Source organism: Rhinolophus sinicus, chromosome 13, assembly GCF_057876585.1.
Source record: "Rhinolophus sinicus isolate RSI-liver-muscle chromosome 13, RSI-T2T, whole genome shotgun sequence".
NCBI classification, from domain to species: Eukaryota; Metazoa; Chordata; class Mammalia; order Chiroptera; family Rhinolophidae; genus Rhinolophus; species Rhinolophus sinicus.
The window spans coordinates 12,638,121-12,658,588 of NC_142513.1; the positions used below are offsets into that span (position 1 = coordinate 12,638,121).

General features: G+C 49.5%; 1 protein-coding gene across 4 annotated transcripts in view; it reads right to left on the reverse strand.

The window, feature by feature from the left end:
- The window catches only part of PABPC1L (poly(A) binding protein cytoplasmic 1 like), a 26,336-nt gene extending 5,995 nt beyond the window's left edge, over nucleotides 1–20,341 (reverse strand). Inside the window, exons 1-15 of one of the 4 annotated variants that reach the window (XM_074317429.2) lie at nucleotides 18,765–20,341; nucleotides 16,490–16,683; nucleotides 14,966–15,081; nucleotides 13,449–13,588; nucleotides 13,187–13,281; nucleotides 10,787–10,930; nucleotides 10,399–10,494; nucleotides 6,362–6,628; nucleotides 5,475–5,559; nucleotides 4,663–4,791; nucleotides 4,046–4,152; nucleotides 3,142–3,235; nucleotides 1,743–1,873; nucleotides 1,255–1,328; nucleotides 687–876 (exon numbers count right to left, since the gene is read on the reverse strand). In XM_074317429.2, the coding sequence (XP_074173530.1) occupies nucleotides 849–876; nucleotides 1,255–1,328; nucleotides 1,743–1,873; nucleotides 3,142–3,235; nucleotides 4,046–4,152; nucleotides 4,663–4,791; nucleotides 5,475–5,559; nucleotides 6,362–6,628; nucleotides 10,399–10,494; nucleotides 10,787–10,930; nucleotides 13,187–13,281; nucleotides 13,449–13,588; nucleotides 14,966–15,081; nucleotides 16,490–16,683; nucleotides 18,765–18,957 (1,893 nt within the window). In that variant the 5' untranslated portion in view covers nucleotides 18,958–20,341 and the 3' untranslated portion in view covers nucleotides 687–848. Of the gene's footprint in view, nucleotides 1–686; nucleotides 1,874–3,141; nucleotides 3,236–4,045; nucleotides 4,153–4,662; nucleotides 4,792–5,474; nucleotides 5,560–6,361; nucleotides 6,629–10,398; nucleotides 10,495–10,786; nucleotides 10,931–13,186; nucleotides 13,282–13,448; nucleotides 13,589–14,965; nucleotides 15,082–16,489; nucleotides 16,684–18,764 lie in introns of those variants that run through there. The other 3 variants (XR_012491114.2, XM_074317428.2, XM_088789103.1) reach the window with 3 other exon arrangements.
- Between the last annotated feature and the right edge of the window lie 127 nt (nucleotides 20,342–20,468).

Below are 20,468 nucleotides of genomic sequence, written 5' to 3' on the forward strand. Positions count from 1 at the left end.
TTTTCTCCGCCCCTTCTCCTCGTCACATACAGGGCTGAGCAGCAGTCAGCTGTTAGCACACAGCTTCCGACCTCTGGAGGAGTCGTCTCTGCTGAGCAATCAGGCTTCTGAGCAGAAGCCGGTGTGAGAGGCCACAGACAGGCTCAGTGCGTGTGGACGGGACCATTTCAAAGCGGGGAGCTGTGCCCTTTCAGTTGACCCATTAAGCAGGCATGGCTCTTACCTGATTTAAGGCGGGTTTAGTGGTGACATCCAGTCACGACTCATGCCCTTTTCTCCTCTAGTCTTGATTTACTAACAAAAACAGAAAGTGAGACAACCTGAAGAGGCTTCTCCCTCCCTGTAGGGGAAGAGAGTCATGACCCAGGAAGGTACCGAAAGTGTTTCTACGAGGGTTCTTTCATTACGTCACACAACCCCCGCCAGCCAGCCCAGCACATTGCTGGTTCTGGGGCATTTACCTACACTGCAGGGGGCTCAAGCCAGACACCTATGGCTTTAGTTTGTTTGGGGGGTGGTGGCTGCTCCTCGGGGGCTATCACAGTCCTGCTGGGTTCCCGACAGTTCTGTGCAGCTGTCCCCACCCTCGACAAACTTCAGCGCTGGTTTGGGTTTCTGTTCCCTGCAGCCGAAGCCCCAACCCAGTCCCACTTCCCTCACACAAGAAGGCCTCCTGAGAGACAAGCCAGAGTTTGCAGCACTTTTAATGCACAAAGCAAAAGGTAATGGGCTGGCTGGACGGCCAGCCTTCATTCTACAGACAGAGCTCTGGTACAGGTACAGCCCGACTGGGAAATAAGTTACGGTTCACAGGGCCTTAGAGCCAAGCGCAGGACACGCCGTTCTCATCAGCCAAGGGAGTGAGGAGTCCATTTTCTGGGGGTGAAAGGGTTAAAAGGAATGTTTCTGAAGTATGGCAGACACCTGGCCTTCAACTAAGAAGGGAGACTAGACCACGCCAGGCCTTGAGGCAGGCAGTGCCCAAGGGAAGCCCACCCTATTCTGAGGGAGGCCCGGCAGGGCAGCGGGCAAGGGAATGCCGCCTTCACTTTGTACAATAGTCTACACCCATCCGAGCCACACAGCTTGTCTCTCCTTTGGTCCTCACAGCTTCCCCCCAACTCCTTGAGGTCTCAGAGAAAGCCAGTGACACAACATAGTTCTCACTGATTGGATGCCAGTCCCTGCCCAGTTCTTTACAGCTCCTGGGCTCAGCTACTTCTGTCACCATTCCTCCCACCCCCATCCACCCACCTGGCTTCAGGCACGTTCACTGTTGTCTGCTCCGTGGCCTGGTGAGCCTGCAACACCACCAAAGCCTCTTCTACCTGTGGCACACAGTGGGAGGGACTTAGGCAGCTGCCCCAGCAGGGTTCCCGGAGAGCCCTGACCTGCCTCGGCACACCAGATACAGATAAAAAAAATCTCCCTCCACAGCGTCTCCACAGAGCCCTCATCTGACTGCTGCTTGTAAGCTCCCCTAACAGAAACCCACGGTCACCTTCTCAAGATAGATGGACAGTGCTGGCCAGCTGGGAAAACCTTGTACTGAATCAGAACACAGCTCCTTGTGCCAAAACCTCGCCTAGGGAGCCGCAGAGCATCACTCTGTCCCGCCCCAAGACTCCCCAGGTACCAGCTGGGATTAAGAAGATAAACTTGGTCCAAGTGGCAGCCTGCCAGCCCACACAGGAGGCACTTTTGTGCTTAGCCCTCCTCCTGCCACCCAGGCTCCAGCCCACCTTGGCATTGAGGGATTCTGGAGACTCCAGCATGAGCAGCAGCTCCGAGTTGTCTATCTCCAGCAGCATGCCCGTGATCTTGCCAGCCAGCTGGGTGTGGACGTCGTGGATGAGGGGATAGAGACGCTCACCTGTATGGAACAGCCTCTGATGGTTTATGCACACACCTGGCTGATGCCCCAGCATCCCAGGGGTGCTGCTGTGGAAGGGAGCAGTGACACATCGAGGTGGCTTCCCAGAACTGCTCCTCCCAGGCTGTGTTACTTAATCTTACCAGGAGCCTCTTTCCCCAACCGTGACGTGGGCATAGTAATAGTAAACGCCGCTTTGGAGGCCAGTCTGCAGAATCAAATTTGATACTACCTGGGAAGGAGTCTGCACAGGGGCTGACGAAGGTGGGTGCTGTTTTAAAAGACTCCTCTTGTTCATTTGGCAAGAAACAATTCCAAGGATACGCACAGAAATTCTAGACAGGCTATGATAATGCTGGACTTGACTTTTTGGGGAGCCAAATACATCAGATAAATTCACCTTCCACCATCAGGTACTGCTAGTGATAGGCCTAGTGTTGGGGGCCAGCCCATCTCAGCAATGCGTGGAGGGTCTAGCCAGGATGGGGTGTCTTAAGTGGGAGCGGGACACGTCTTCCCACGATGAAAGCAAAGGTGTTTACAGGGAACTGTTAACAGAACCTCCTGCCTTCTATTAAGCCCACTGATAATTTTTCTTTGAGGGGTAGGTAGTAAAGTGGCAAAACCGCAAGCGAGCTGCGGAAACAATGGGTTGGTAGCAATGGGGGCCTACAGAGAAAGGTCGGGAGACCTTATTGGCCACGAAGAAAAGAACCTGCCACCCACTAGCAAGCTTGTTCATTCATTCAAGTTGGTGGCACCCTTGAGCAGGGCCTGTCAGACATTAGGGATGGAGAGGAACTGGAATTCAGGGTCCAGGGGGCAACATTTGTTTTCCCGATGCACATTTCCCACCTCCAATGGGCTCTACTGGGAAGCTGATGAAATGTGACAGGTTCTTCCCATTCAGGGGAGGTGTGAGAACTGCAACACCCACCTTACAGGCCACGTCCCAGCAGAAACTCAACACCATACCCTTCATACTCTCACTCTAGCCCCTGATCTCCCCACCTCTGGGGTCTCTCCCAGCCTAACTCCAAGTCAGAACAGCGGAGCTGAAGAAACCTGGGGAACACCTGGTTTCATTTCAAGATGAAAGAACGGGGCCTGGAATGCAGAGGCAACTCGGGCGAGGTCACCCAGCTGTTTGGTCAGTGGCAGAGCCGGACCTTGTCCTGACATCTGACCTCCACTCGGTGTTTCCCACCAGGCTAGCCAGCGCTCAGCCCCCCTCCTCCTGCTCCAGAGTAGGGGCACCGGCCACTCACCAATCATCTGCTTTTGCTCATGCAATGGTGCTGCAGCCAGCATGGACGCGGTCAGGGGCTCCTGTCCGGGGACGCACACAGCAGACTCCCGGACCTGCACATGATGCCAGGGACACATCCCTTAACCGCCACGGATGGTCAAGGCCTTGAAACACTTAACCCTGTCAGGTGAGCTTAGGCCTCCAGGAAAGCTCTGGAAGAGGGGAGCAGGGGCCAAGGTACGGATGATCGGGTGGGATAGTCCCTAACGAGGGCACGGCACGGTGGACTAGACGACAAAGTTACACTCGAAGAGATGTTGCCCATCGTGCTCGGGGTCTAAAGGCCCCCAGTGCGTGTGGCCAGACGAAGCCACACCTCCCTAATCATTCTGTGCCAAATAAAGCCCTTCTGCTCAAGTAGCTTTTATGGCCACATCCCCAGCATGCTTCTGACCCTTTCACATCTTGGTAACTTTAAAAGCATTTTGCTGTTCAAAGACGACTCTTGTTCATTTTGCAAGAAATAGTTGGAAGTGTACACACTGAAATTCTACACAGGAGATGAAAATGCTGAGATGGAGACTTTTGGGCAGGGGCAGGGAGGTCATACAGCCTTTAAATTTAATCGCAGTCGATATTTTTGGTTCTGTTTTGCAAATGAATGGCATCCTTGCTGCTCAACACGTAAAGAGGAGATCCAGATTAATCGTGTTAATAACCCAAGCAAAGCAAGTCATGGTTCATAAAGAACACGACCCTGGCCCTTTCCCCCCTTCTATTAGTAAGGGGGAAAAACGTTGATTGTACACGTTCATAAATGAAACTTTACAAGCCAAGAAGAGAAAACTAAGGCCCAGAGAGCGCTAATGCCTTAGCCAAGCCTTCTGGAGCCCAGACTAAGATGGCAGCTGGTCCAGCCTTACCCCATGGGTACTGGGCATTGCCGAGAGATATCTGTGTGTCAGGAGAGGCTTGCCTGGCGTACAGCATCCTGCCCCACCAGGTCTGGTGGTCTGGGTACCAATGTTGGCTGTAAGAAATAAGCCGGCACGTTAGGGCCTAGCAGCAACCTAAAGCCATACAGCTTCAAGACGAGCAGTTACGTAGAATCCCCAGCACTGAGTATGGTGCCAGCATACAGATGTGCAAACATCTGCCGAATGATGAAACAGCCATGCTTGCCCACAGTCCAAACCTACGCTCTTGTTCACAGCTGCTGCTTTGAACCTACTCAGTTCAGACCCAGTGCTAAGCCCTGGCAGGTATGATCTCATTCCCCCACACAACAAAACGGAAATGCTGTTTTCATTCCTATTTTAAAGATGACGCGATCCGATACAGTACTTAGCAAGGCCACAAGATGAATTAGCCCCAGGAACTGGGTCTGTGGGACTCGAGTCCACACGGCCTCTGAAACCAGCTGTGCTCTCCAAGAGGGTGAATGGCAAGCTCGTTGCTGTGGAGGCCGGCTCTGACTCCCCGCTAGCCCACCCCAGCAACAAGCCCTGCCCCCATTCCTCCTGGCCCTGCCCAAACTCACCAACTCTTCGAGCGTGAGGCACCTGGTGTGACACCTGGGTGGAGACCTGTCGGACACTGCTGACGTGGGACAGGGGGTGCCGAGACATGGCCGGTGGCTGGGCCATTGAGGCAGCGGGAGGGTAGGCGGCTTGTGGCATAGAGCACATGGAGAGATAAAAGTTGGCAGGAACGGGGCAGGGAGTATGATAATCAGAGTGGCACACCGCACCCTGAAGGGTCCAGGGTGAGGGAGGGGATGGGAAGGGAACCAGAATATTCATAGCCGAGAGATGAGTGAATTCACCTAGCCAGGCAGACCCAGAACTCCATGGAAGGGGGGGGGGGGGGGGGCGTGGAAATCTGCTATTACAAACCAACTCACGTCTCCCCAGAGCCCCAAGAGGCACAGGCACCATAACTGCACACCTTCGTCCCCCCAGACAGTTTCAAGTCAGGTGAACATCACTCTTAGAGAAGGGCCATTCACCAGTAATACAGCCGAAGCAGTTTCATTTTCTCAGCTTTGCAAGAATTTTCAGTGACAAATCAGACAAACCTTTGGAGCTGACTGCCGATAATGGCTACACTGCGAGTCTTTTACAGGCTCAGCACTGTGCTTGCTGCTTTACACAGATCTCATTCAGGCCCCCATTCAGAAGAGGACACTGACGCTCAGAGAGGAAAAGTGACCTGCCCCAATTAACACCTTGGGAAGTGACAGAGCCAGGTTTGACCCCAAAGCTCAGGTTCTTTAACCACTACGCTACACGCTGTCCCACGGGGCCCACACTCATTGGTCACACTGAGGGTGGAAGGGGCTGGGTCACTCACACAAGGATCTAGGTGGTTGGGCCGTCCACCTGGGCGCAGGCTGCACAGGTGGGCCAGAGCCATAGTATGCAGCCTGGGCTGGAGGCTGTGAGGGAGAAGACCCAGAGTGGGGGGTTACAGCAGGGGAAGTAAAAAGTTGCATCTCTTTAAGGACACCCCTGCAGGAACTCCACTGTCTCTTCTAGGGGACTGGTTAGCAAAGACCCACAAAGCTGGGATGAAGGCCTGTCTTCCATGTCAGGATGTCCATTAGCCCTGAACCCTTCAGGACAAGACCTCAGGTTCAATGCTTGCCCCTTATTATCCGAGCTACTAGCCCAGTGAGCTGAATAACATGGTGACACATCTTCCTGTAACTTGTGCCGGCTTAAGCAACTTTTGAAAAGAGCAGGAATTTTCTTATCCTAGCAGCCTTTAACGGCTGACATCTTTCTTCTTCCCCTAGGGCACAGGAGCTCCTTTTTCCAACCATGTCGCTCAGCACATTAACACCCAGGAGAGAGGTGAGCAAACACCCCCCAAAATCTACTATTTAAGTTGGGGGAACACTACATACTGCCAGTTTGGGCACGTCAGAATGCATACTGGCATATTAGGGTACAACAACGTATATGGGAAAGAAACCTAGGCATCTTTGGTTTATTGTAGTATTTCCCAAACTTATTTGACCATAGAGAATCGTTTTCAGCATAACACTCACAAATCTCTCAGGACGGGAAGCACTCTTGGACAGCGACACTATTAGCCCTGTCAGAGACGGGGTTAAAACCACCTGCTGTTCCAGCAGAAGCAGGTTAGAAACCTATGTCTGCCTGGGAAGCTCTAGCCTCTTGCTCCAGCAGGCTTTCAGGGACAGAGTGTGGTGGGGGTTGCTGGCAAGCCCTCACCTGGGGCACGGCGGGCAGGAAGTAGCTGGTGGGCTCCTTCCAGCAGCCCAGGAAGGGGCCGCGCAGGGCCCGCACGGTGGAGAGGCGCTGCATGTACTGGTTGGTCAAGATGGCCTTCCGCTCTTCTTTGCGCTGGGCCAGCGCCACATACAGCGGCTTGGTGCCAACGATGCGCCCGTTCATCTCTGTCACGGCCTTCGTCGCCTCTTCTGGAGAGGAAAAACACACAAAGCCAAACCCTTTGCTGTGGCCACCCTCTGTCATCACCTAAAAGCAAGACAAGACAAGGGCTGCTGGGGGTGGGGAAGGAAGATTCCTGGGGCCGTACTCCCCTCCTCCCCGGGGCCCAGCCTGGCCCTGAGCAGGCCCAGGACAAACCTGCTGAGGTTTTCCTCGAGGGTGTCCTGTCACCCCCACATTTACTGAGGCCCACCGCATGCCAGACACTTGACACTCCTCACTTCAACTGCGACTCCCACTTTACAGGTGAAGAAAGTGGGGCGCAAGAGTGACTTGTTACAAGATCAGTCCACTTGCTGACTGAGAATGGCTCACGTTGAACAGACCATTCCCCACAGTTAGGGAGACCAGATGCATTTCAGAACATATTATTCTCTCTCAAGTTTTTTCTGGAAAAGATTTTCTCAGGCTGTGATGGAAAGCTGGCTTCGATTAATTAAATGGATGTACCCTCCTCAGAGGGGCTATCATGAAGTGAGATCGTAGTCCAGGATTAGTAATTCTAAGAACAGGAAGGTTCTTGGGCCAGGACCACAATCATAAACATTTCAGTGGAGGTCACCATGATAAAAAAAAAAAAATACCACAATCTGCATTCCATGACTCCTTGGGTTTTATTAAACTCTTCATACAATTCTCCAGTTCATTGTGAATTAGGGACATAAAAAGATGTTCTGAACTGTATTTCCTAGAGACTCCAATAAAGAGATTTGTATGGAATATGAAAATAATTTGAATTTCTATTTTTGGTGCTTTATTCTGTTGATTTTCTTTTTAGAAAAAGTAAAAGTCTTTCTTATAAAAAAAAACGAGTGACTTGTCCAGGGTCACCTAGTCAGGGGATCTTATATCAGCTAGAACTCCAACCCAATGTACTATTCTGGTAAACCCCCATTGCCCCTGCAAGGCTCTAAGCCAAGTTCTATAGGAGTCGGGGGAAGAGGTTCTTAGCCTTTTTATTAAAAAACCTTTTTATTGAAGGATGGCTTTACATTTATGGAAAAGTTGAAAAAGTAGTACACTGCTATGTATCTTTCACCCAGCTTGCCCTAATGTTAAATTAACATGGGACATTTGTCAAAACTACAATAGGAACGTTGGGACAATACTATTAACTATTAGCTCCTATTAACTACAATGCTATTAACTAAACTGTACATTTCACTAGTTTTGCTACCACTATGTTTCCCTGAAAATAAGACCTAACCGGACCATTAGCTCTAATGCGTCTTTTGGAGCAAAAATTAATATAAGACTCAGTGTTATATTATACTAAACCCAGTCTTATAGTAAAATAAGACCGGGTCTTATACTAAGTTTTGCTCCAAAAGACGCATTAGAGCTGAGTGTCCGGCTAGGTCTTATTTTCGGGGAAACACGGTAATATTCTTTTTCCAGGATCCAATCCATATTACATTTAAGGTTCTTAACCTTTTTTTAGGGTCAAGACATTGGCCTGGCTCAGCCACTCCACAAGCGGAGATAACCTTTAAATCTACCCTATTAGAGCCCAGGCTCTACATCAGAGATTTTCCAGCAGCACTTTGCTGCCCACTAGTATAGAAGCCCTAACCTGAGAGTTCATAGATCTGTAGGGATGTCCATGGGTAGAGTTCGGGGGGTCTGTGAACTTGGATGGGGAAAAACGGCATCTGTATTTTCACATTAACATTTCCTTTTATTTTGAATACGGGCAAACAATACATATCATAGTATTAGCCATGCTTGTGCCTTTGTCAAGAAGAGAAATAAAATATTTTCATATCACATTAATTATTGATCTCAAAATATCATTGCTAATTGCTACTTCACTAGATCTTATACTTTACTGCACATACTGCTGTCACCTTAGCATTGTGATAATTATTTCATTATAATTTTTTGTAATCCTATGAATGTTCCTTTATGCATTTAAAAATAGTCTCAGAAGGAGTCCATGGGCTTCGTCAGGTAGCCAGATTGTCTTGGTACAACAATATTGTCTTAAGAACTGACATTAGGTAGTAAAAAAATAAAATTAGTACAAGTGACACTGACACAGAGCTTGCTATGAAATTGATAGTGTTGTAAGCACTTTATATACATTAACTCATTTAATTTTCATAATCACTATTTCATATACTAAGATAATATATTAAATTATGTAAATATATATAAACTTATATAAAATCAATTAACAAGATAAGTGTGCCTCAAGCCTAAGCCATCCAGATTTTTACAATTCCCTTCATTCAAGCAGCCCTCAAGGAGGCTGGTGAATCTCCTGAAATTATGTGCAATGTGTGTGAATAATTAGATCATGACTTCACTGCTTATTGTGGGCAGGTGCTCTACACGCAGGCTCTTTAGTTCTCAGGACACCTTTAGAGGTAGGGAAGGTTACTCCCATTTTACAGATGGGCAAACAGGGTCCACAAGGCAAAGCCACTTCCCTCAGTTTCTACAGCTAGTTAGAGGCAGGATTGGGATTTAGACGTAGTTGTAATTAACTCTGAAATCCCATCTTTCAACCATAATACTACACCAAGTATGCATTAGCCGGGAAAGAGGGCCCATAGCCTTTTTATGACGCTTAATAAAGTTCACTGGTGCTTAATTTACATGCCCCACAGGCTTCCTGTCACATTTTTTAAAAGCTCGACTCAAAAAGTTGTTCGAACCTCTTCCCCAAACACCAGGCTCCCTGAAAGACATTTAAAATTGGAGTCAACAGGCAAAAGAATTTCTAGGTCACTTCCTAAGAATACAACCATCATCTCCCACGTGCAGGTCCCCAGTCCATCACCCACACCAATCTCTTTGGAAAGTTCCTCAATCCCTCCTGCTGCTCCATGTCTCCTCACAGCCAAGACAAATGGTGCTCACTGCCACTTCTTACAGGAAACCCTCCTTCCTGTTCCACCGAGTTACCACAGCTCTGCCTCTAGTACTTACTCCCTCCCTGCCCCACACATGCCTTAAAATAGATTTGAGTTAGCGATGCATCTGACTTCCCCACTAGACCATAAGCTACTCAAGGGCAGGGACCACATCTGACTTGTTCCTGTATGCTTCCCACAGGGCCTGGTGAAACAACAGGTGCTTAACTATGGAAAGAACACTGGGTCATCTTAAAATCCTCTGGAGGAGCTTTTAAAAATACCCTCAGAGACCTGCATTCAGTTTGTCTGATTTGGGTGTTTTTAAGAGCTCCCTAGGGGATTTTAAAGTGAAGTCAGGGTTGAGAACCATCCAGTGAGCCCAACACCCTCATCTTATATACGAGGCTCAGAGAACATCCGCTCCAGGTGACAGAGCAACTGAGTAGAACAGTCAATCATCACATCTCAGGTGCTAGGAGGGCTGTGCACAAGGTAGGTGCTCAGTCAACGGGGAAAAACACAGAAAGAATGACGCAGCCCGACCCTCTCATTTTTCATATGGGGAAACTGAGGCCCAGAAAGGGTTATGTCATTGGCCAAGGTCAGACAACAAAAATCAATGGAAATTGTGAGACATGAATTTCTGGAATCTGGCATACAGTAGGCACTCAATAAATGCTTATTGCATGAACCAAGGTTACAGTGAGCCCCAATAAATCCCGCGGTGTGACTGAGACTGCATGTCTACCCTCTTCCCCTCCAGCCCAGGCAAAGATGCAGACGGACAAGCTCCAATGGGGTCCTAGCCTCCAAAAACTCCAAAAGAAAAGGAGTAGCTCAGGCCCAACTCCCTGCGGCCACGGGGCAGGGAGGGGTGTGTGGGCAGTGAGAGCATGGGAGCAGAAGGCTATCCCCTGTAGGTACCCCGGTTCTCACCTTGGCACTGGTGATCAGTCCATAGGGAGAGAACTCTTTCCTTAGTTTCTCTTCATCAATGGAATCATCCAGGTTCTTTACGTACAGGTTCACACCCTAGAAGGAAAGGCTCCTGCTAGACGTGCCTTCCCTTCCAAGCTCCACATTGCCTTGGGGGCTGGGGAGGGGCCGATGTGGGCAATGGAAGCCCTGGCCCCCAAGCTTCCAGTTCCCAGTCTCCCACAGCACCCATGCACCCCACCAATCACTCAGCATGCCCATCCCCTGGAAGCTCGAGCACCCACAATCCCTAAAGCCAGGTTGCCAGAAATGGGACTGCTAGAGGAAGGAGTCACATCCAGGGCCCTCCACACACAGCAGCAGCTGCCACCAGAAGGCTGCCCCTTACCTGGTAACGGTTCAGCCGGTCCTGCTTCATCTTCATCTGCTCGAACCTGCGCTTCAGTTCATTCTGCCGCTCCCCCCGCTTCTGGGCACGGCCCACATAGAGCAGCCGCCCGCTCACCTCCTTCCCGTTCATGTCCATCACAGCCTGTGCAGGAGAGGGAGTGAGAGCACTCGGTCGGTAACCAGCCCATGAGGCCCTGGCCGGCCTTAGCCTTGACCTCCAGTCCTATCTCCTAGGCCTAGAGCAGGCCACCTGCCAGCCAGGCCGGACTCATTAGCTGAGGATAATTAGTACCACGTAAAGGCCATTTAAAGTGAATCCACTTTTTAGAAACTTGGGACAAAATTTCAGAGTAAACAATTAAAAAATTGATTTTGTCTCTACTTTAAAAAGTGAAATGGAAATTTGCAGTTTCCCATATTTAACAATTAGGTTCTAATTAACTACACACTGATTATTTGAACAAAGCAGCAGGCATAATTCTTTCAAAACGGCATAACAGCATAACCCAGATCCGTCCCCTCATGTTGAATTTCACAGCACAAAGAACCCTTTTGTTAACTATTGAGGGCTTTAGTTTTAGAAAAAGTTGCGTCTTAACCATTGATTTTTCTTTTCAGTTAACTGGTCTAAGCCTGCCGGACTGTAAATTGTCAGTGGCTTTGATTGCACGAAATCCTACATCTTCTACAGGATGTGTAACTTCTCTCTATAATCCATTTATGCCGAACTGAATTGGCATTGACTTATCCAAAAAATCAGCAAAGGCGACTTGTGTGTATCGATTCAACGGTTAGGATTAGACAAGGGTGTTAGTGAGGAGAAACATTTGAAGGGAACTGACTTTAAGTAGTCAGTTCATTAGTAAATACTTCCACATAATGAGGACTTTTGCTTCCCTACCTAAATATGCAAATATATGTAAATATATAAAAATATACGCAGGGACTCAGGAACTGCCTGTTCTATATCAGTTAAAGGTCATTACCAAAATCTCTAAGACCTTGGAGTTAATGGACCCCTGCAGCTTCACCCATCTATTCCAACTTATTTCACAGTTGGGGAAACCAAAGCCTAGAGAGGGTAGCACTTGTCCAAGGACACACAAGAAGTTACCTTTTGAAGGAGCTGTATATTTACGAACAAAACTTCAGAGTCAGAAAGAGCTGGTTCTAATCCCAGGGATCTCGCCTACTAGCTACAACCTGTGCAAGCTAATAACAGCCGTAGAGCTCACACTGCTGGGGGTAGATGAGAATGTATGCAAAACCCCTCAGCACACTCCCTGGCCCATGGTAACTGTCAGTGAGAAGTAGCTGCTATGAAGATGGCACCAGGATCCAGGCCTCCAACCAGAATCCCCCATGAGCAGGGCTCTTCCATGTTCAGTGATCTCAATGGGGCAGCAGCCATGGAAAGAGCTTTACGGTGGAAGACCAAATATGACATTATTATTCCAGCTTGGTCACTACCTGTGTGACCTTGTGCTGGTCACTTGTTTAGCAAATATGCAGTTGGTACCTAATGGCAGGTACAATACAAGAGACTTAATGTGAAATGAGACCCCAGCCTCTACCCTCAGTTCTACCCACGGAGATCTGTGCTAATGATGGAGAGAGGCAGAGGGGCATCTCGTCCGAAGCAAGTGAGGACAGGAAGAGGTGGCTTCCTGAAGGAGGTCAAGTATAAGCTGAGACCCAAAGGCCAGGCACTGAAGAGTCTAAAGCTACACTGTCCAACATGGTAGTTACTTGCCACATGTATTGAGCACTTGAAATATGGCTAGTCTGAATTGTGCTGTCAGTGCCAGATTTCAAAGAATTAAGAACAAAAAGAGGGAATGTAAAAATCTCAATTTTTACATTCAGTCACATGGAAGTGACTGTAAATTGAATATGTTACGTTGAATATATTATTAACATTTATTTCAATTTCTTTTTTTACCCTTTTTAATGTGGTTACTGGAAAATTTTAAGTCACACCTGTGGCTCTTGTTACATTTCTATTGGACAACACTGGTCTAAAGAGTAGGGAAAGGGAAGCGTTTTGAGAAAAACAGCATTTGCAAAAGCCGGGAAGGAAGAAACAACATAGCACTTTCCCTCCCTGGTCTCAATCCCACCATCAATTCAAGAAGAGCCTAGTGGCTGTCTGGGAGGCCCCTTCTCCCTCCCATGGGGCAAGAATCTGTGCAAAGAAGCCAGCCTCAGGGCTTGGAAGGAGCCCGAAGCATTCTGCCTATAGTACAGGCAGGAAGGGCCCTGGCTTGTGTGGGCCCAGGCTGGGGAGGGGCTTCCTTTCCCTCCGCCGGCACCTGGAACCCTCTGCTCCTCATCCCCCTTCTTCCTAGTCCTGGCTCAGTACCTTCTCCATGAAACAGGGCCATGGGAAGGCTCCTACCTTCTGGGCTTCCTCATGCTTCTCAAAGTTGACAAAGCCAAAGCCCCGGGAGTTGCCGCTGTCATCCCTCATCACCTTCACACTCAGCATCTTCCCTGGGAAGGACCGACCTGGCTCAAAGGGAAGTTTGGGAATCCCCCAAGATGGTCCCCTCCCTTCCCACAAGTCTTCAGGAAGTCCAAGGAGGGCCCGTCCTCCCGGCCAGCACGACCAGGAAGTAGAAGAGCAAGTGACCCCCAACTCCCTTGGGAAACACGCCCACCAAACTGAGAGAAGAGTTCCTGCAGGCCCTGCTCGTCCACATCCACTTGGAAGTTCTTCACATAGATGTTGGTGAACTCCATGGCCCGAGCCCCCAGCTCGGCCTCCCGCTCCTGTCGGGACTTGAAGTGGCCAACGAAGCTGTGGACACACCGACAGGGTCGGCAGCTGCCAGCCATCGGCCATCCCCATCCCAACCCCAGCCCATCCAGTAACCCTGGGTCATTGGGGTCAATGGCTGCTGGCCTCCAGGCCTTTGTATCCTTCATCAGGAGACTAAGCAGGGCAATACTTCTTAGATGGAATACATCCAAGGCCTGACCACCTCCCACACCCAAGATTCAATGTTCTAGCATCAAGTTAAGACGACTTCATTCATGCGGCAAAGGCACAGGGACCTCCTACCAGACACCAGGCAACTGAGTGCACAGGAGATTCTCAAGAGCATGAATTTGGGAGTCACACTTGAACCCTCGCTCTGCAGTTGCCTAGCTGTGGGACCCTGGGCAAGTTACTTAACCTTTCTGAGCCTCAGTGTTCATTCCTCTAAAACTGGGGATCAAACTCACACCACAAGGATTTGGTTATTCATTTAACACTACTGGGTTCCTTGGGGAAGCAGTGGTGAGAGAACCAGACACGATCCATGCCAGCGTTGCTGTGTGGGGAGGGACTGAAGTCACTTAATACAATATTAATTTTAAAAATTGTAATTTCCAAGGTCATGTCAACACATCTAGGGAAGTATCCTCAATTAACAAAACAAAACTAATCACAAGAAAACTTGATGGTAGCTATAGCATGTTTAGCTGGCCCTAAAAATGGAAGAAAACTGAGTGACAAAGGTAAACTTGGACAAATGTCAGGTAACAAAGATAGCATCCTTCTGAGAATTGGGAAAAGCCTGCAAAGGTTCAATTTCATTGACAGGAATCTCCCCTGAGAAACCTTGGATAGAATGACTCTCATTGTATCTCCCAGCCCAAAGCCTCACTCCACATGGGGCATGGGGATGGGCAAAAACAAAACTGGGCAAGGGAAACTCAGAGCAGATTCTCTCCAGCACCTGTGTCTCAATTTTCCCATCTGTGAAGTGGGGATGATGCCAAACTTAAATGTATGAAGATGGCTGGCTAAGCACACTTTCCTCCTCATCCAAAACTCCCAGGAAACAACACAAAGACTTAAGAAAAAAATATTCCTAGCCATGCCGAGAAGGCTGGAAGACATGAAATCACTGGTGATTTGGCCATTAGCTGTTCCTGCTAGAATTTCAGAATCATCACTTATTACTCAGAACCATCCTCAACACATAGGAACAGCCCCATTTTTACTTGAAGAAAGGGCGTCCCTGAGAGATTGAGCCACTCCTCCGAGGCCGTGCTGTCAGGAAGAAGACTGGCTGCTGCTCAGTGCCTGGTGCCCGGCAGACGGTGGTGGGTAGCATCAGTTCCCAGTTGGTGATGCCATGATTCTGTCCCTTCAGCCTCGGCCCCACCCCCACACCACAACACTCACACTTTACGGTTGTTGAGCAGCATTCCATTCATGGTACTGATGGCCTGCTGTGCGGCCTCGTGGGTCTCAAAATGGACAAAGCCAAAGCCTCGGGAGCCGTGATCGTCACACACCACCTGGGCCACAGGGAAAAAGGACAGGGAGAGCATCCAACAGAGGGTTCAGGCAGAAAAGAATGACAAGATACGAAGCAATATCTGAGTGCTTGCTCTGTGCCTGGGAAAGACAATCCTATAGCACACAACAGCTCTATGTTAGAGATGGGCAACTAAAGCTCAGAGAAGTCAATCCACTTGTTTAAGATCACACAGAAAGGAGGGATAGAGTCCTTAAACTGAACACAGGTCTTATCTATACAACAGATAAAAATCTAGAGGCAAAACACTGAGGGTTCAGCCTTCTGTCAGGACCAACTGACCTGCTCTATGACCTCTGAATCTTAAGATTCTTGCCTAACAAGTCAGGGAAATGACGAGACCCCCCCTTCTTAAATGATAATACAGCCATTTGCTCAACAAATATTTATTGAGCACCTACTATGTGTCACATCTATTCAACGTACTGGGACACAAGGGTGAATGAGAATAAGATCACTACTCTTATGGAACATCCGTTCTATGACGAGAAATCTTAAAAGCAAGGTGTCAGTACTGGTTGTCACGATGACCTCAATTAACGGCCTTCCTATAGCCACACACCCTTAGTCCCATAATTTCTACTGTCCTCCAGCTCTGAATTTGGGCTGGTTTTGTGACTTGCTTTGGCCAGGAGGATGCAGTGGAAGTGACACTATGCTAGTACCGAGCTTCGATCTCAAGAGACCTGGTGAGCTTCCACCCTGTCTCCTGGGCCCCAGCCCTTCCCGTGACACTAGCCTGGGCTCATCTACTGGAGGGTGAAAGACCACAGGGAGGAAAGCTGAGATGTTCCAGCTGATAGCCAACCACTGCCTATAAACAGAGCCATCCAGCTCTCAGTGGGTGTACGAAGGAGCCCAGCCAAGACCAAAAGAACTGCCCAGCTGAACTCAGCCCAAATCACCAACTGCAGAATTATAAACTAAATACAGTGGTACCTTGGTTTTCGAACGTCTCCATTGACAAACGTCTCCATTTTGGTTTATGAACACCGTAAACCCGGAAGTAAATGCTTCGGTTTTCGAACACGACTCAGAAGTCGAACATGTCACATGGCTTCCGCTCAGTGCAAGATCCCAAGGCCTAGCTGTCGGCTGTTTTCAAACGCTTCAGAACTCATGGATTACGTTTGAAAACCGAGGTACCACTGTAATGGTTGTTGTTGACAGCGACTAGGTTTGGGGTGGTTACACAGCAAGTGCTGATTGGTATACAGACGACTTCTGATAGGTCTATGAGGGTGAAACTGAAAGAATAACTTCCATTCAGGTGCTGTTGAACCTGGAGCTGAACTCAAAAGACCTTGTAAACTATAAAGTGAGGTACTACTTGGTACCCCTCTACCACACAGGTATTTGACACAGGCCCCTCCAAGAGGCACACCCACCTTGCAAGAGAGGATGTTCCCAAAGGTGGAGAAGGTGTCATATAAGGCCTTGTTGTCAATGGAATCCTCCAGGTTCTTGATGAAAATGTTGCCCACACCTGACTTGCGAAGTCCTGGGTCTCGCTGGGACCACATGATACGGATGGGCTGGCCTTTCATCACCTCAAAGTTCATTGTGTCCAGTGCCCGCTCCGCTGGACAGGAAGAGGAGAGAAAGGAGCAAGGTAAGGGGACTTTCTTTCCCTAAGCCCCAAGGTGCTTAATAGGGAGTCCCTCCCCAAAAAAGAGCCAGTCTGTGAGTCTCATTGGAGGTAAGAGCCTGAAGGCTCAGGAGGGATAAGAAGAATTAATGTGTATGGTACTCCTCCCACTTTCCAGTTAGGATCTCATTCAACTTTTCACCGTAGCTATGTGAGCGTGGTTTCCTATCCCCATTTTACAGAAGGGAAAACTGAGGCTCAGAAAGGTGAAAGATCAGTGGCAGAGCCGGGTCTACCATGGTCTCCAAAGCATACTGAGTAGATAAAAATGTAAAGGAGGGTCCCTGTGACAAAGGGTGGTGGCAGTTTGAGGAAATTAAAGCTCAGAGGTGCTGAGCAGCAGAGTTGAGATTCGCTCCCAAGTACCATGTTTCCCCGAAACATAAGACCTAACCGGAAAATAAGCCCTAGTATGATTTTTCAGGATGACATCCTCTGAACATAAGCCCTAATGCGTCTTCTGGAGCAAAAATTAATATAAGACCCAGTCTTATTTTTGGGGAAACACGGTAGTAGGGTTTTGTGGGGAGATGAACATCACATCACCTCTCCGAGTTGGTTTCTTCACCTGTAAACTAGGCATGATGAGAACAGGACCCACCCTTCCACATCTAACGAAGGGAGATAATACCATCGACCTCCAGGTTGTCAGACAGGCTGAAAATTAAATAAGATATGCAAAGTGCCTTGTCCTTTGTGCCTGGCACAAAACAGGTGTTTGGCAAACGCAGTGTGTCTGAAAACAGTAGCCTATGCCGGTCCTCCTGACACTGCTACGGCCTGTCCCCTCCCAGGTAATATGCTGCCCCCTGCTTCAGGGAATCCCCTAGGTTGAGGCATGGAGGGGAACCGTGCAGACCTCAGTGGAGCACATTTCCAGAAGTCTGGGTTTTCCATCTAGTCCTGCCATGAACACCCAGGGGCAAAACCTCTAGGGAGTTCAGCTTCCCCATTTATGAAGTCTGCAAAAGGTCAGATCACGCAGGGGTTGGAGGACGACGGAAATGGCAGTGGGTGGGTAAAGCAGAGCAAAGCGGAAGTCTCCCTGGAATCCAGCTTCATCACCCGCTGGGAAACAGGCAGAAACAACCCAGCAAACTCCCAGCTCAGGGAACCTCCCTACCCCATCCACTCAGGAGACCCAGAGTAAGGACGCCCTCTTTTGGATTTGGCGGGTCGGGCCTTTTCGGGTTGTTTCTAGTCTTACACCCCAAGGCTATAGCTACTATTTCTTTTCTTAGGTTCTCACTCATTGATCCTTTACAATGTTCTGGAGACAGTTCACAGACACAGTTCTCCCTTCCTTCCATGCTACTGGGGAATAAGCCTTAGCCCCATTTCACAGAATTCTTCCTCAAACTCACACCCCAGTGGCAGAGATTGAGCCAAACCCGGTGCTCTTAACCTTCATCCTCTCCACTCTCAACACAAGTGTGGACATACCCCTCTGGCAAGCTCTAGCCAACCCTATCAGCTCTGAAAAACGGGTTGTGGCGTCTGGAGTGGAGGTGGCTTTTCGGGGCTCCCCAAGGGGAAGGTCCCTGGTGCAGACCTGTCAGGCTGCCCGGAAAGGCCAGAGCCCCAGGCCCAGCTCTCCCACACTCATCACCTGTGTCACCTCAGGTATCTTCCCCACCAGGTGCTTTGAATTTCTCATCCTCCCAATCACTCTATCAAGAAGGTCTGGTCCCCCTTTTTTTTCATAGGCAACTGAAGCTCAGAATGGTTACATAGTTTGCTCAAAGTCACACAGCTGCTGGCTTTCTAATCCCAGGTTGGCCTGTTTTCACTCAGCCTTAATACCTCCCCTCTGCAAAATGGAGCACTAGTAAAACATACAGCAGGCGCACACTAACTGCTAGTTTCTGCCCCCAGAAGCCTCTGGGGGCAGGGTCCCTTCCAATGCCCTGTATCTCTGAGCCTGTTTCCTTGGCTGCAAAATGGAAGATGCAGCCAGAGACAAAAGTGCGTATGGCCGAGATGCTGTCGGCTCGTCCCGCGTCCCCGCGGCTCACCGTCGGCCGGCTGCTGGAAGTTGATGTAAGCATAGCCCAGCGAGCGGCGGGTGGCCACGTCGCGGCACACGCGGATGGACAGGATGGGGCCGGCAGGCGAGAATTTCTCGTAGAGCATGGCTTCTGTCACGTCGGGATGCAAGTCACCTACGTAGAGCGAGGCGAGCGGGAAGCCGGAGCCTCTGGCGTTCATGGTGGGCAGCGGAGGGGGTAACAAGGGGCCCGCAACGCGGCCCCGCGCTCGGCGCCCACGTGCGTCACCCCGGCGGGAGCAAGGCAGCGGCGGGCGCGCAGGGGGCGCGGGGCTCTCCTTCCCGGGGGCCAGCCGCCCCTCCCTTTACCGCCCCTGCCGCCCCGTGGGCCAATTGCCGGCGCTGGGGCCCCTCCCCGCTCCTCACCTGTGTCCCTCAGCGTTCTAGAAGACTCAGGTGGGCGGCATCTCCGACCCCGCCTTCAGATGCAGGGAGAGCCCTCACCTGGCCTGGGGTAGGGCTGCGGGGATGCGGTGGAGCTCTGGCGGGAGACCTGGGCTCTAAATAATCCCTGTCACTGCCTTTCTGGGCCCGCTTCCCTTCTCTGTAAACGTCCTCTTTGCAAGGATTAGACAATGCTGCATCCTGTGCGTGTTTCACATAAAAACGGGAGAATTCGGAGGCAGATGACCAGTTTCAAAGCTTGTGCACCAAGCCACCTGAAAGGTGTCTTTTTCTCATTTAGACAGCCCGGATCCAGGCGCACCCTAGTACTGGTTGAGTTGGGACTGAAGGCTGTATGTGAGAATTTGAGACCACCAAGGCCTTCCTTGACACTGGCTCTTATAGTAAGCCCTTTCTGTGGGATATTTCCTGCCAACCTCTCATAACAAATCCAGTCCACCTGCACACCACCAGGAAGGTTCACCGAGTTAGTTGTGACCTAGCCTCTATGGGAACAGGGGGTACCTAATAGAACGAAGGTCTTGGCAGTGGCCCCATCTGAGCAGCAAGTCCCCTGTGCGTTTGCAGCCTCAATAGGTGGTATAGTCATTTGTGAATTCCCATACATTGTGCGATGTACTTCACCTGCTTCTCAGGGACTCTGTCTCTTGCTGCAACAAAAGCAGGTAGGTTCCCACTGCCCTTTGGTTGGGTGTGACTTCAATAGGTGGAGCAGCTCTGGAACCAGGAGCAAGAACTAGTCTTGTTGCCCAGCTGACAGTAGCAAGAAAGCACGAATTTTAATCTTGGCATAAAAAAAACCCCCAAAAAAAACACCCCCCCATCCTGATTTTTTTCTTTGTGGAAGTGTGGACATTTTTAGAAAGGAACAAATCCCATGGAAGTGCTGTAGGCTACCGTAAAGTATTGGGATAGATGAGAGACTGGCATAACCTTGGAGATGACCAGGCCTTATGCAACCATCTCTGTCTTGGTTACATCTCAGGGTTTAAAAAGGAGGGTGGGGGGGAGGAACACGACTTAAATGGGATGCAAAATAACTGTACCAAATCTTAGAGGCCCCAAAAGAAACCCTAACACCTGGATGCTTTGTTGTGAAGGTGGATAGGCTCTGTGTTAATTAATGGTAATGTCTTCCCCTTTACGACACTTCTGGTTCTAAAGGATGACACAAAGCTGTTGCCTACTTTTAAAGAGTAGAGCCAAAAAGTAAGTGTAATAAAAAAAAGTTAGCTAGTTCTGGTAGTAGTGATAGAGATGGTGCCAC